A 15,912-nucleotide genomic window follows, 5' to 3' on the forward strand; every position below is an offset into this window, starting at 1 on the left:
AGCCCTACCGATGGAATAGTTTGTCACTCTTTGCCGTGCTCGACATCGCTGCATCGTCACTAAACAGACATCGTGCCGTGGTTTCGTGTAAAAATAATCGTGTATGTCGGACTTTCCATTACAGGTGTAGCAAAAAATAGAGTTCGATACACGTGCGAAAGTTGGCAATGCCTATCTCGCGTGAATGCGCCACACTCGCCCTTCAACTCGTCTCCAGGCTCGTGCTGCGCCTTCACGCTTGTGCGGGCATTGCCACCTTCGCGCACTAGTATCGAAAAACACTATTATACAGGCAGGTCACATAATGTACAGTTCATGCAATTGGTTGCGAATTTCAAAGGTTCTTTACATTGATTCGTCTGAATGACGGGCCGATAAGTACTGTACAAAATTGAAAAGCTTCGGTTCATAAATTTGTGCGATCTAAGTTGTCTTTGATGCTGCAAAATTATTTAAGGATTTGGAAAAAATTATATTTCAAGCTTATAAGCTATTCTCGAAATAACCTCAAACCTATGCATTATTTTCAGTGCACCTTGTTACTCTACTGATGGATATAATTATTTTCTTCTTTCTATATTCAGACGGAACTGTATAAACTCTCATTTCTAAAGAATTACATTACACAACACAGTGCGACTCGGCCTAGCTAGCGAAGAATCAAATAATTGTCCCATTTTTGAAACTCGCTTGATAATGGATTCCGTCGAAACAGCGAATCACATAACATTGCGCCTGCAGCTTTTGCAATCCTTTCTGTTCTCACATCAGCTAGTCGGCGTGCAGGCCACGCGGAGTAATTGGTTAAGTTTTCAATATTGACATTTTCGGGGATTTTCAGCGAGGCAGCGAATAACACGCGATACCGTAAACTGAGAATTATTTATTTGTTTTGAATAATTTGCAATAAAAATGGTTGAAACGGCAGCAAACGGAGCCGAGGGAGAGGCTGCGAAACCAAAGACAGCGAAACAGCTTGAGAAAGAGGCTAAGAAGTTGGCTAAATTGGAGAAGTTCAAACAAAAACTAGATAAAAAAGAAACCACTGCTCCAACTAAGCCCAAAGAAAAACCTGAGGTAATTTTCGCATTCACTTTATTTAATTCTGCCTGATTGTTAACTGCAACAATGACGTTTCCATAATCCATATGGTTTCCTGTCGCATTCACATACTTGGATCGCCTTGGTTTTACATGAAAACAAAAAAATTCATTAAGGTATACACGTTTTGCAGAAGGTTGAAAAAAAGCTGGAAAGCAAGCAAGCAGTATTATATACCATAAACACTCTAGAGGGGGAAAAGAAGGATGTCAATTGTCCGATGCCTGATGCCTACAGCCCTCGTTTTGTCGAGGCAGCGTGGTATTCCTGGTGGAGAAACGAGGGTTTCTTTAAACCCGAATATGGAGTAAGTTTGGTTAAAGTCCTTCAGTAATAAATTTGTTGTGTCTGACATCGTACGCAGAGGAATTCAATTCACATTCATCGTATACCACGTTTCCAGCGTAAAAGCATCAACGAAACAAATCCCAAAGGCACATTTGTCATGGTTATTCCACCACCTAATGTCACTGGTTCCTTACATCTTGGACATGCACTGACAAATGCGATCGAGGATGTAATTACCCGATGGTAAGTCGATAGTTTCTATTATAATATATTTTTTAGTTGTTCAAATCATTTTTCCTTCCTCCTTGTAACATAGTTGATTTACCATTCGAACTTCAGGAATCGTATGAAGGGGCGAACGACACTTTGGAATCCGGGTTGTGATCATGCTGGAATAGCGACTCAAGTGGTAGTTGAAAAGAAATTATGGAGGAACGAACAAAAGACACGTCATGACATCGGGAGGGAAAAATTTGTGGAAAAAGTTTGGGAGTGGAAAAATGAGTGAGTGCAACATGACCTGGTTTTTGGTACGATGTATCTAGGTGTTAATTTTATAATTTTCTACAAATCTGCAGAAAAGGAGATCGAATCTATGAGCAACTTCGTAAACTCGGGAGCTCTTTTGATTGGGATCGCGCTTGTTTCACAATGGATCCAAAACTCTGCCGCGCCGTTACCGAAGCTTTCGTACGTCTGCATGAGTCAGGGGATATTTACAGGAGTAATCGTCTTGTGAATTGGTCTTGTACGTTGAAAAGTGCAATTTCCGATATTGAGGTAACAATTGTTCTTATTTCCTGTCTCATTACATCTCAATGGTGATAAATAAACTGATCATTGTCGTTCCAAGGTGGACAAAATGGAGCTACCTGGCAGAACTTTTCTCGCTATTCCTGGCTACAAAGAGAAAGTTGAGTTTGGTGTTCTCGTATCATTTGCATACGAAATAGAAGACTCAAATGAAAAGGTTGTGGTTGCTACAACTCGTATTGAAACAATGCTTGGAGATGTTGCGGTCGCAGTACACCCCAAGGATGCTCGTTATTCTCACCTGATTGGTAAATACGTGAAACATCCTTTCTGCGATAGAAAGATACCGATCATAACTGACGATTTTGTGGAAATGGAATTTGGAACAGGTAAATTATCATCTTTGCTACTTTGAAAGAGAACATCTTGGCTTAATTCTCGTTGCATTAATTAGGCGCTGTGAAAATAACACCTGCGCATGACCCTAATGATTATGAAGTTGGAAAGAGGCACGACTTGCCATTTATAACAATTTTTGATGACGCGGGAAATATCATCGGAAACTATGGCAAATTCACGGTACTTATCATCCTCAATTCAAATAAACTAAAATTAATTATATGATAGTTGAAGTGTTGAGAGATTAGTGCATGCTTCTATCATTTCAGGGTATGAAAAGATTCGATGCGCGAAAGGCTATTCTGCAACAATTGACGGAAAGAGGATTATATATTGAGACCAAAGACAATGCAATGGTTGTACCAATTTGTAGTCGATCCAAGGACGTCGTTGAACCACTAATGAAACCGCAGTGGTTGGTAAATCCTGTCTACATTTGATGACATTTCTTCACTCTTTAAGAGAAGCTTGATACACGAAATTATATCTTGCAATTATAGGTACGTCAAGTGTGATGAAATGGCTGCTGATGCTATCAAGGTTGTTGAAAATGGAGAGTTAAAGATTATTCCAGAGCAGCATAAAAGAACTTGGAATCATTGGTTGGAGGGTATCAGAGATTGGTGTATTTCTCGTCAGCTTTGGTGGGGTCATCGAATCCCAGCATATTTTGTATCCATTTTGGACTCAGCTGTTCCAGCTGGAACTGTAAGTCATCATTTTTAACGTAATTTCTGAAGTTATAATAAGATCGAATTTGTCTCACGTATACAATGAGAAGTCCATTTCGAATGGCACAAACTATTTCAGGAAAATGACAACAATTATTGGGTGAGCGGAAGAACAGAGGCAGAGGCGAAAGAAAAAGCTGCAAACCGGTTCAATGTCAGCATTGATAATATTAAGCTGGAACAGGATCCTGATGTCTTAGATACTTGGTTTTCTTCCGGTCTCTTTCCATTCTCTATCTTTGGCTGGCCAGAAGAAGTATGTGAATACACATAGCCATTTAGTTCAAACTTATCACATTGCCTTATCTCGTGCAAATCTGGTTTTAGTCCGAGGAATTGAAAGCTTTCTATCCTGGAACTTTGTTGGAGACAGGACATGATATACTCTTCTTTTGGGTAGCAAGAATGGTTTTCCTTGGTCGAAAGCTCCTGGGTAAATTACCATTTAAGTAAGTCCTGCGTATAATTTGTGAAAATTTCGCTTCTCAATTTTTACCTTTTTATGAACTTAACTAGTAAAAATTTGACTCGTAACACCACAGAAATACTATTTTTCTTTACTTATAACAGGGAAGTCTTCTTACATGCTATGGTGAGAGACGCACATGGAAGAAAAATGAGTAAATCTTTGGGAAATGTCATTGACCCGATGGACGTGATACACGGAATATCTCTAGAGGTGAGTATGAAAAATTTTCTGGCACCGTTTCAATGTTTATTAAACTGAGATATTATTTCAGGATCTCCACAAACAATTGTTGGATTCGAATTTGGATCCGAAAGAACTTAAAAAAGCCACAGAAGGACAGAAGCAGGATTATCCTCAGGGAATTCCGGAATGCGGAACAGACGCATTGAGATTTGCGCTGTGCGCTTACACAACTCAAGGACGTGACATCAATCTCGATATTTTGCGAGTTCAGGGTTACAGATTTTTCTGCAATAAGCTTTGGAATGCGACAAAGTTCGCCCTGATGTACTTAGGAGATGGATTCGAATTCGACGCTGAAAGTGATGAGGTGAGGAAAGAGAATGAAACGTTTCTAAACGCAATTAAACATCAATGCGGAAAATTTGTATTTGAAAATTTTATTGCAAATGTCACGTTAGAAACGCTGCGCGATTTCGAGCGCGGAGGATGTCGTTGGCGATTATAAATGGTACCAGCACACACTAAACGAAAATTGTGTTCAAGACGCGCTAAATAACTTCTTGGCAGATTATTCGTACATAAATGGATACACGCCTTCCCAGGCTGATGTTAAGGTTCATGAAACGTTGAAGTGCCTGCGTATTGATTTTTCGCATAGACCACATCTTTTACGATGGTTTAACCACATCAAAAGCTATAGTACACATGAAAGATCCAGTTTTCACCCAGAAGACGGCGAAGTTTATCAACAGACTAAAAGTAACGTTAGCAGTAGTCGTAAAAAGGGATATCAGGTACGCTGTGACAATAGCGTTTACTCAATTATTGTTTGTAGTATGTTTGGTATTCAAAATATTTCCAGCTTGGGATGCAGTTTGAGTTTCGTTCTAAAAATTATTGTAACATTTATTTTTTATAATATTCTAGATTATTTTCTACTGAAAATAAGTACAATTTTGTCATTTTTCTCAGCAGTGTACATTACCATTTCAGCATGTTGGGTTTTCGTTCTTATAAATTGTGTTTTGTTATTGTTGAAATTAAAAAATAAACAGGTGTATAAACTTGTAGTGAAAATCTTACAGCTCTCTGGAAATGAAACAGAAGTAGACTTGTGGATGCTTTCAAGGTTGAGTTATGCGGCGAAAGTTTGTGACGAGGGAATAGCTCAGTATGATCTTACAGCTGCAACTACAGCCTGTTACAATCTCTGGCTGTACGATTTGTGCGACGTTTATCTGGTCAGAATTGAATAACATATGTCAACCAATTTCTTCTTTTTTTCAATCACTTGCTCTAAACAGTGGAACAGTATATAACCGTCACTTACTTTCATTTTTCAGGAATATCTGAAGCCTGTTTTCCAAGGTGGAAATAAAGAGACTAAGTCAACAGCTCAAAAAGTGTTGTTCAAAAGCTTGGACATAGGATTGCGTTTACTCAGTCCATTCATGCCCTTCATAACGGAGGAACTTTACCAACGTTTACCACGTAAAAAATTAATTTATCCAAGTATTTGCGTGGCTCCGTATCCAGAAGAACGTGAGGTGAATGACGATATTTTTTTTTTGAGAATTTTTGTTCAATGCAGCGACGGTGATTCAATATTGAAAGTATATTTTTCTGTTCCATTAGTGTCCTTGGAGGGATCAAGGCATAGAAGCGGATGTTGACGTTGCTCAGAAAATTATTAAATCCATAAGATCCGCACGAGCTACATATAATTTACCAAACAAGACTAAAACTGACGCATTTGTCACATCTACGGAAGACAGTATCAAAGAAAAAGTCAAAACGTACTCTTTGTTGATTGGGACACTTGCTTACTCAATAATTTATCTCGACAATGCTCCAGCCGGATGCGTTATCATCCCCGTGACAGACAAGATCCAAGTTCACTTATTACTTAAGGTGAAAAAAATAATATGAAAATCACTGTACCCATATCGTAAGTTAATCATATGTTGAAAACTATAACATTCATTGTAATTTGTGATTTTAGGGATTGGTTGATCCGAAAAAGGAACTTGAAAAACTTGGTAAAAAGAAAGGAATACTTACAGAGAGTATAAATAAGCTGGAACAGGCTATGTCGGCAGTTGATTATTCCACTAAAGTTCCTGCGGATGTCCAATTAGCAAACACGGAAAAGTTAACCAGTAGCAAAGGCGAATTGGAATGGCTGGTAGAAGCAATGGACGCTTTACAGCTGATGCAATAGCAGTTTTCAATTTCTTAGATTCGAATTTGTATGTAATTCTATGATTTTTCTTTATTAAATGAAGTAAAAACAAATCGCTGAAAACATTGAAATCGTTATTTTTATTTCATCCTCGATTTCGGGCTGCGATAAAACTGTATTAAAAATCCCAAGAATACTATAAACTTCTTTATTATAATTTATTATTTGTGCTATTTGAGCATTTAAAATTAAAAATTATCTACAGGCCTGTTATTCTTATTAGGCTTTACATTATTGAACTGCGGATTTTTACAAAAAACAAAAAATAACAAATTTACGGGTAATAATATATAACAATTAAATTATGTATCTGAAAATGAGTATTGGATCTACTTCGAAACTAAATAAACTATAACATGATGCGTGTAACATGGTTAAAGTTAACAAGATTTTTTTTTCCTGCTTGATTTCATAAGTAGTGGACTGTAAAATATTTCGTATAAATAAAACGTACAACGTATCTACAAGGTCATTTATTAAATACTGACCACAAAGGCGACCGACGCAGCAGATTTTACCTGAGGTTGGGTAATTAATGAATGACCCTGTATGTATGCTAGGGTGGTCTTTATTTTCGACTTTATCTTTAATTTTGACTCAGCCACCCTGTAAATTGGTTCCAAATAAATGAATTAAAACCCCCACCAAAGTACGGAACTCTATCTCACCTCTAAACTCTTTGGCAAGGGTTGTGAAGTTTGTTATTTAAAATTGCACACGTTCTTACTCAAATTTCGGTACATATTTCTAAGATATTTTAATTTATTTAGAACCAATTTAAGGGGCACTTTGGTCAAAATTCGAAAAAATCTAAAGCAAGGACCACCCTAATATGTATACCTACAGAAAATTTAAACTTATAACTCATCTTTGACCCTGTGTTCTTTCGTATTGATTGCAATAAAACGAATTAAAGTGTACTCTTTCGATTTATAAGACAAATTCTATACAGTAAAAAGGATCGTATTTCCGTCATCTATTCCAATTTCGAACAAACTTACGCCTTTCACACCAAAACGATATTCACAATCTCATATCCACGTATAAATAGTAACAAATATAATTCACGTATTTACAATTATTATTATTATTATCATTATCATCAATATTATTATTCGCTATCTTGATATGTATAAAACTTCGCTCAAAATTCTATTCATTCAAATTTTGTCCAATTATTCTGTGTCTTAACAGTGGTTGTATTGAACGAAGCAGTTGTGCTAGATTCTTGTATTGTGTGATTACACGATGTAGTCATTGCGGAAGACGGGCCGTTGGCTAGATTAAATTTATTAAAATCAAGACCATACTCCTGGAGTAAATCAAGATCCTCCCTAGCTTTATGCTGTGGTAAAAAGTACGGATATAAAGGATTTGTCAGACCTTCTCCCATCTGTGGAAGATGCAATGACTGAGTCATTTGTTTGGCGCTGTTACTCTTTACAGACTTTGATAAAAGTGGGTCAAACTCATCATCGCTATTCGTTGAATCTAGTCTGATTAAATCGTGGGGCTCTGGTGTATCCTGAAACGTAATATTGACGATAAATATTTTTTATTTTCCGCAACCAGGTAAATTAATTCGTTATTGCATTATCTTCATAAGTTTACTTATGAATACTCTCAGCATAATCCTCAGTATAATTTACACAGACAAGATATTTTTCACCAGACTCTGTAAAAATTTGCATTATTCGGAACACGATCAAAAATACAATAATAAATACTTTATGACAACACTGCTTAAAACAAAACAAAAAAAAAAAGGCTGCAAAAGCATTGGACGTTGTGTAATTGGTTGTTTTTAATTGTTCTTTATCTCTGTTTTTGTTTTAACTAAATTACAGGTGAAACTATACACAGTTTCGATCACCAATCGATAGAAAAAGATGAGTGAAATTCATGTCAATATAGCCACGAGCATAATCAATTGTAGTATAAAAAAAATAACGGCATAATATTACTATCGGATCTATGAACATTGAGTGCCAGTAAAATAATACAAGGTGACACAACGACACTAATTTTACTTGCAAGTGCAAATCAAATATTTAATCTAGCGACTTTCAATGATATTCTTGATATTTCAGGCTTCTCAATAAACGCAAATGACGAGCAGAATATATTTTATGCAACACGAGTTTTAAACTGGCTTGTTTCTTGAATTAATTACCAAATTGCAAATCGATACCCAAAGTTAAGTCAATATTGTAGAAAGTTTGGAACGATTAAGAAGCCTGATGAATAAAAGCAAAATGATAGGTTTTATCTTACCTAATAATAGTAGTAGATGGGTAAAAATAAGTTGTGCAAAAAATAATAATAACTTTATATAAATTATCAATCGATTAAGATAATGACATGACTCATGTTTACCTTAGCCTGTGCAGAGTAATGCTGATTATTTAATGGAGGGAGTGGTTGAATGCTGGTCGGACTCGGCTTTAGGCTGATGGGATGAATTAACAATGGGTTCTGTGGGTGGAAAGGGTTCAGTATTTGGCTTGTGTCAAATGGATCGTCAGCAATTAATTGCGAGCTAGGATCTGTAATATTCAAATTAGCATCCAATAGATTATTAAACCAAGAAATCCGTAACAAAGATTGGTTTTCACGATGAAAAGAATTTTCCGAATCTTGCACGACGTGTGCGATAGTCTTTGAATTTTCTCCACTTTTATTTTGGTCATCGTCATGTTCCAACAAACTCTGATTATGAGATATGCTTTTGTTAACGAACGGATTGGTCAGATTGACAAATTCGTGAGAATCGCGAGTAGATTTCTCCACAAGATTATCCATTCTAGAACTGTTGGACGCCTGATCTTCGGTCCCAAGTGAAGCGAATGGAATACTGTCCGAATTTTTCAAATTGAACAAAGATCTGATCGAAGACGGACTTGACGTGTCATTTCCGTTAATGTTAGAGCTGCTATTAGTAGTTGAAGTATCGGAAATATCTAGCAGGGTATCAAAAGTTGCAGAATTCAATGGCGTGCCGGGTTCTAGCAGTTTGTGATTTGTTGTGCATTGAGCATTGGAACTAGTCGAGGATGATTCTAGGGTGGAGGAATAGAAGGAATTTGAAGTACGGGAGGCTTCATAAATGTCGGTGGCAATGGAAGTGTCGGAGGGAAGAGGGCCGTGCCGCAAGCGCCCACTCCATGCAGACCTCAAGCTGTCTAAACTGCGCACTGGCTTCAACTGAAAGTTTATGCACATCACACTCACTTCCATTCATATGCGGTGCTCATTATTATTACAATTATTATTGGAGATCAAAATTCAAGTGGGATTCAATTATAAAATCAAGTCTCTCTGGTTTGATTGGTTTTCTCGTTTTATACAAAACAATAAATAAGTGCGCTGTTATTCGAGATAAGTATTGATGAAAAATCAACATACATATTGTAAATTTAATAAATTAAATATGAAAAACAATAAACAGTGTTGAAAGAAATGTACTAGGATTGACGGACTGTGATTATTAGGCCTGCACGATCACACCGGCACAAAGATCAAAAAAAGTCAAGAAACTTTAAGACTGTAGGAAAGAGAACACGAGGACAAAGTCGGTGTGACTGTGCAGCTTTAATTCAATCTTGTGGTACATATAACATGCTTTAAAATTTATTATATCTATAGATGTTAATGTTGTGCTATTGCGGTGAGTGTGAAGTGATCGTCGTTCAAACCATTCATCAGAGAAATCAGAGGCGCAAACAAGCTATAGTCAGACAATATTGACGATACTAGTATATTAAACATTTTGCAAAAATGACGGTACACTAGCACATACAAAAAAAAGAAGCATACACATAAAGGGAGGAAACGAGAGAGAGAGAGAGAGAGAGAGAGAAAAATGATAGTTTTTCTTTAGTTTTACATTGTTAATCGTTAAAATAAACACGTTCTTAACTTTCGAACACGTTAAATCGAACATTACACAAGAACAATGGAACGAAAAGTGCTAATTCTTTATTTTTTCCTGTCACCAAAAAATCGACAAATATAACATGATTTGCAGGATTTATAAAATATTGTTTTAATTTACCAAATGCGGAATAATATTCGAATTATCAAGATACTCTAATTTAAAAAATCTGTGATTGTAAACTCACCGTTCTATCGACAGGTGGAGTATTAGGATAAATAACATCTCGAAGTTCGTTCATCAGATCTATGTCTAGCCTTTCAACTGGATAATCTGTTTCCTCGGGTGAACTGGGACTCAATGGAGAATATTGCTTCCTGCTGTAAGAGAAGCATTCGTTACTATCAAAATTTTCACAGAGATCTACTTAAATTGAATCAATTTCATTTTAAACGAAAATAATTATTTTCGATTGTTACTGTGTGATGATTTTAAAGCTTACCTTGTGTCGGGTACAGCAGTGTTTCGGAAACGAAGGTCTTTTCGATAGCTAGTCGTTGCCGTGTAGCCGGCAGGTGGTTTCGAAGGAGACGCAAATGCAACAGGTCTTCTATCCAACGTAGGAGAGCTTGGAGCTGACCTGGGCTGTTGGTATCTCATGCCGCTTTCTTGTCTATTTGTTCGACCTCAAAATAAATTACAAATTGGTGTGAATTACGTCGAACGCTCTTTAATGAATGATTAGGGATAACTACCTTTCCAGCGTAAGCCTTTGTATGCAGTTTTCATGTCTTTACCCTTCTCCTTGACCTGTAATTAAAATTGAAAAACCAACAATCATAACAATCCAGAATCTCATTGTTATATAAACGATTTTTACTGATACATGAGATAAAATAGATAGGATGAATTAAGAAAAATAATTTAACCAAGAGATTATGTTGCTGTTTGGTAGTAATAAATAAACAATTTCTGATTATTAAACGAATGTTTTCACACTTCTAACTTACCGATTTAACAGCTGATTTGACTGCGGGATTGGCCTGAAAAAATGAAAAGCTCTGAACAGTGAGCAGACGAAAAAAACACATACATCAAGCAACCTTTTTTCTGATGATTTCCCGTGGAACCATGACGTAGAATTCTGTGCTGCTAATTGAATTTTCAACACCGAACAAAAACAACGGAGAGCAATCGAATAATGATACTATAGGAACATTTATAATTAAAGCTTCACTAAAACCACAAGCGAGGGTTGAAATTTGAAAAGATGTAAATGTTTATAAGTAAAAAGGCAAGTAAAACAAAAGCATTACGAAACCGCAATTCCTTTACCTCAACACTGTAATCTCTCTATCTAATAAAAAAGTTCTGAACAAATGAACTGGTAAAAAAGATTATAATAACAATAGTATAAAAAAGATTATAATAACAAAATACTATACGTATGAAGTTGGCGGTGGGGTGAGATGCCAAAAAAAAACAAAAAACATCTAGCAGAAAAAACTTCCTTTGACAGCTGTCATCGGCTGTTCATGACAGTCTTTGATAAATATTTTTATAGGTATCTGTTCCTGACACGCAAAAAATAAACATGCAAACGAGAATTATCAAGATGAATCCCGACGGGAATTGTCTTTTTCGTGCGCTGGCGTATTGTGTGTACGGCACTCAAGATCGACACGCAGAGGTGAGACTGAGTATCGTTTCAAATATATTATACTAGCAAACATGTCAGCAGAAGTAATGAAACAGAACTCAAGGAGAGTTATATCAGAGAAGAAATAGGTTTTTTTGGATCCTGTAAATCCTTGATCCGGTTAACCACTAAGTAAGGGCTTTCCCAGTTTCTTTGTAATTTCGGACACCGTCCTTTCTATCTTCGAGGTTGAAAGAGCCAGACAGAATCTCCGGGATTAAATTTTATATCCCTCGCTCAAATATCATAACGAGTTTTTAATTTGTCTGAAGCCATAGAAATTCTACTTATAGCAAAGCTATGAATTTCTTCTACTATGGGGAAAATAATAACTATAGCAAAATAAGTCGCCAAATGCAATTGGGGATGCATGGCATCGGGGGTTTTGTACATGTTAGTGGATTCGTTTACGAAAACAATCTGAGCAGACCTGCATAGGGAGCCAATAACAATGTCGGGTTGATCGGAAACAACCGATCAACAGTTGCAGACCTGTCATCAAATCAGCACAAATAAATTCACCTGTCTAAGAGACACAGTATAAGGAAATAGTGAGGTGTGTAGCGCAGAGACCTCGGCGGCGAGCGAAGCGAGCGCCGACGTGGGGTTGGCGCGCGAAGCGCGCAGGGGCGAAGCCCCTAGTGTACCAATAAAATTAAAACAGAAGGTTAAAAATACAGATTTAGCTGACCTTATCTTTGACGCTTCGAAAAAATGCAGAGCCCTCCTTACGCATTGCGTACGACCATTCACGATACTGCTGTCGAAATTTACTGCCAGATTTTTCCGAATAATTAAGAGCCTCCATTTCGAATTCATCAGAGAAACCGAGACCGGAATTGAGCATGTGTAAACGTTCTTCTATAAACTGAGAAAGCAGAACGTCGGTTTAAGTTTGAAGCAAAACTCTAAAACTGAAAGGAATCATTTGATAATGACAATGCTCACTTGTTGAAATATTTGTAATTCCAGCATTTTACGAAGAAAGGGTTGCATCGACGAGGGCCGACTGTCTACGAAGGCCTTTTCATCAAACGTTATACGTTCCCCTTGCTGGAGAGTTAGAGCCTCTCTGTAACCAGCCGTCAATTGAACTAATGCGCGTAGAAATGCCCTTGACACTCCATCGCCAAGCAACGCAGCTCTGTTACGCAGTGCTCTTCTGAGATTAATTATCTAAGTAATAACAAAATGATCTACATTACCTGAACTAATAAGTTGTTAATTTTCGTAGCATAGCACAGGTATGAGTATAAATCAATGTCCTTCTGTGTAAGATTAATCAAACAATCTTACCACATCTTGAGGCAAGGACTCCAGATCGTCAAACGGGGATTGGATAGTGTTGTTGTCGGCATCAAGGATTACTACTTCACCCAAATCGCTTTGACGCACTCTCTAAAATTGTTTTTTTAATAAATACGAGTATAAAAGTTTGCCTTGAACGTTATCAATATGGACGCATGCCAGACGTGGTAATATTATGTGTTGACGTTGTACCACCAAGGTCATATATCGGTCAACTTTTGGTTATTGGTTTATCTCTAAAATATAATTTTAAATTGAATTGTGACCAGAAAATTGATTTGGTGTAAATTTCCTTCGCATTTTTTTGCAAACAAGACAAGAATAATCAGAGATAAAGAGATACTGTGAAGAGAATGACTGATTCTTCCTCAACCCTATAATTTCGGATTTCACTCAAATTTACTACAATAAAATTTTATGATACTTACTAAATGTATCTCCTTTTTTACGTTTTTTTTTATTTTGTTTTTTGTTTTTGTTTGTTTTCATGAAAATAAATAAATTAATTTAATACAGATTTGCTTTAACAGGAAAAAAAGTTTCGTACGTTTTTCATTGAGTTCGTATCTGGTATTGAGTTTCAGGTGGAGTTGTGTAATAAATTAGATAAGTGCTACTTGTGTTACATAAAACATGTATGTACGATTTATCACACCTCCTGAAGTAAATACCGATGCAATGAATGCTAAAGAAAAATTTTCAATGATCAACGTCCGTTTGAGTAAAAAAATTTTATAATACCTCAAGTATGGGCGCTGGCACACCGATGAGGAAAGGCATCGGAGCTAGCAAATAATCCATCAGAGCCAATGGCAAAACAGGGATATATATGTGCTGCCAAATCATCGGGTAGATAAGGGCGTTGCAGGCTTGAACGCAGGCGCTCAGCCTTGACAACCTTTTCGAAGTAAATATAATACGTCTTTCATAGAGCATGGAGGCAAACACCATCATCATATTGTGCGAATCAATGGCGCTATAATACTCAGTCAAATTTCTCTGAAATATAAACAAGGTCAATGCATTATTCTAGTAAACGTAATAGTACTAGCAAAAGATTTAGATAATATGTGCTCACATTTTCTGGTATACTAGGCAACTGAAATTGTTTTGGGCTTTGACAAACAAATACCTGAAAAAAATACAAATCTTATTATTGACTGAGGTTATTATATTTTTATATAAAAGTTTTCTCAATTATTCGCACTTACAACACTAGGATCTGGAAGAGGAATGGTGAGCGAAGCTCCAGGAGCAGGAACACCCTTGCTATAAACATCTTGAAGGAATTTCCAAAGATCTCCATCTTTGCCGCTTGCAGTTATTACCGCAATATGATTCAACAATCTGGGCAAGAAAGCGTTTGCCATTATTACATGGTAAGATCGGAGGATGCAAGACAAGTACTGACAAACGCAGACAAAATGTTCTGTCTACTTCTAATTTGCTTATCGAATATCAAGGAAAATCTGACAATGAGAATGTTTGCACTCAATGTTGTTTTCGACAGAAGAAAAAAGATGACAACATACTTGTAAAATGTTTCGTGCCAAGGCAAGGCACTCAAAATTACTAATGCCGTTTCCGTCTTGGGATCGTGTCGACAAAATCCAAACGTCCATTTTGAATCGATACTCGTCAATACAAATGAAAAGTGCTGAACAAGAACGCTGAAACAATGGTTTTTTACATAAATTACATTACTTTCCTTAGAGCTTAGAATGTAAGATGACGTAATGAAAAATATTCAAGGTGTAACAGAAAAATGTCTTACTTTTCGAAACTACAAGGGTACGCAAATTTAGGAACAGATTTAAGTATTTCTTCTTCGGAAAATGATTCAGGGAACCTCTGAAGTAGCCAGGGATCTTTGTCCGCAACAGGCGCAGCAACTTCGCAGAAACACTCGAACAGGTGTCGCACATTTTCTCTAGAGAAACAAAGCACCATTAAATTAGAGTATGGGTGTTTATTTGTAGATTCGTAATTTTTTATTGAGATAAAAGAATTCCTGTTCAACAGTTCAAAAGAAGGGTTATGTTTAGATTGCTGCCATCGTCCCAACGCACATCTGCTTTCCTTTTTCCAAAGGAAATTTACCGACACAAACAAGATTACATCGACATTTAAGGAGGTGGGAAGAGGAAAAAAAATTATTCCACGTTTCTCTGACGCAATATATAAACTTTCAGGGATGCTTTGTAAGGATTTTTTTTTTCAACTTTCTAGAGCTGCTCTCATGGTCGGCAAATGTGGAGGCAGTGAAAATTTAACGCACTCAATAAGACCTTGGTAAAAAATTGAATCATTCTCTATTCTGTGCATATAATTAAAATGAGAAGTATTTGAGAGTAGGTGAATAATCAAAGAGACGGCCGGAAGGAAACAGATATACATTGAACAATCTTAATACCTCAGTCTGGATCCCATTATGCGGTTTTTGAGAGAAAAATTTGTTCAGTAGGAATATTTGACACGTATTTGTGAGAGCATTGCGCTACATTATATAAATTAATCGTGAACTTGACGGTGAACTATTTACGATTAATCACAAACGCACTCCAGTTACATTTTCTGACATTTCACTCACGTCGCACGACTAGCCTATCTGAGTCAGACGTCACAGAGTGTATTATCCATATACTATCACTTTTATTGTCAATGAAAATGTACGCGATGGAGATCGTCGCCCCAACCCACATTTATCAAATACCATGGATTAGTCACCATTCTTAGAGATGAAAATAGACATATTTTTTTTTTACTTCGATCTATTTTACCTACGGAGTTGCCACTGTTTTGGTTCCTCTTGACCGACCGGAATCTCGATTGACGCGAAATATAACAACACCGATTTACAGTACA

At 36.7% G+C, this 15,912-nt stretch overlaps 2 protein-coding genes across 5 annotated transcripts; one reads left to right on the forward strand and one right to left on the reverse strand.

Moving 5' to 3' along the window:
- Positions 1-239: 239 nt before the first annotated feature.
- ValRS (Valyl-tRNA synthetase) lies at positions 240-6,237 on the forward strand. Of its 2 annotated transcripts, XM_046612339.2 has the most exons (18): positions 240-1,077; positions 1,235-1,408; positions 1,505-1,632; positions 1,729-1,893; positions 1,968-2,169; positions 2,243-2,531; positions 2,597-2,721; positions 2,811-2,956; positions 3,042-3,249; positions 3,352-3,528; positions 3,600-3,721; positions 3,843-3,951; positions 4,013-4,291; positions 4,383-4,718; positions 5,010-5,165; positions 5,268-5,471; positions 5,560-5,835; positions 5,927-6,237. In XM_046612339.2, the coding sequence occupies exons 1-18, from the start codon at positions 913-915 to the stop codon at positions 6,143-6,145; spliced, it is 3,480 nt and encodes a 1,159-aa protein (XP_046468295.1). In that variant the 5' UTR covers positions 240-912; the 3' UTR covers positions 6,146-6,237. The 2 variants fall into 2 exon arrangements, with proteins under 2 accessions (XP_046468295.1, XP_046468297.1); XM_046612341.2 differs by lacking the exon at positions 4,383-4,718 and having other exon boundaries at positions 244-1,077.
- LOC124212395 (DENN domain-containing protein 1A) lies at positions 6,228-15,726 on the reverse strand. Of its 3 annotated transcripts, XM_046612343.2 has the most exons (15): positions 15,461-15,726; positions 14,822-14,977; positions 14,580-14,717; positions 14,259-14,394; positions 14,126-14,179; positions 13,789-14,046; positions 13,036-13,137; positions 12,688-12,915; positions 12,431-12,607; positions 11,051-11,083; positions 10,796-10,850; positions 10,543-10,726; positions 10,288-10,420; positions 8,543-9,370; positions 6,228-7,691 (listed from the first exon to the last, which is right to left on the reverse strand). In XM_046612343.2, the coding sequence occupies exons 1-15, from the start codon at positions 15,475-15,477 to the stop codon at positions 7,323-7,325; spliced, it is 2,868 nt and encodes a 955-aa protein (XP_046468299.1). In that variant the 5' UTR covers positions 15,478-15,726; the 3' UTR covers positions 6,228-7,322. The 3 variants fall into 3 exon arrangements, with proteins under 3 accessions (XP_046468299.1, XP_046468301.1, XP_068989448.1); XM_046612345.2 differs by lacking the exon at positions 11,051-11,083; XM_069133347.1 differs by lacking the exon at positions 8,543-9,370 and having other exon boundaries at positions 15,461-15,724.
- Between the last annotated feature and the right edge of the window lie 186 nt (positions 15,727-15,912).

This window comes from Neodiprion pinetum, chromosome 2, assembly GCF_021155775.2.
Source record: "Neodiprion pinetum isolate iyNeoPine1 chromosome 2, iyNeoPine1.2, whole genome shotgun sequence".
Taxonomy (NCBI): domain Eukaryota; kingdom Metazoa; phylum Arthropoda; class Insecta; order Hymenoptera; family Diprionidae; genus Neodiprion; species Neodiprion pinetum.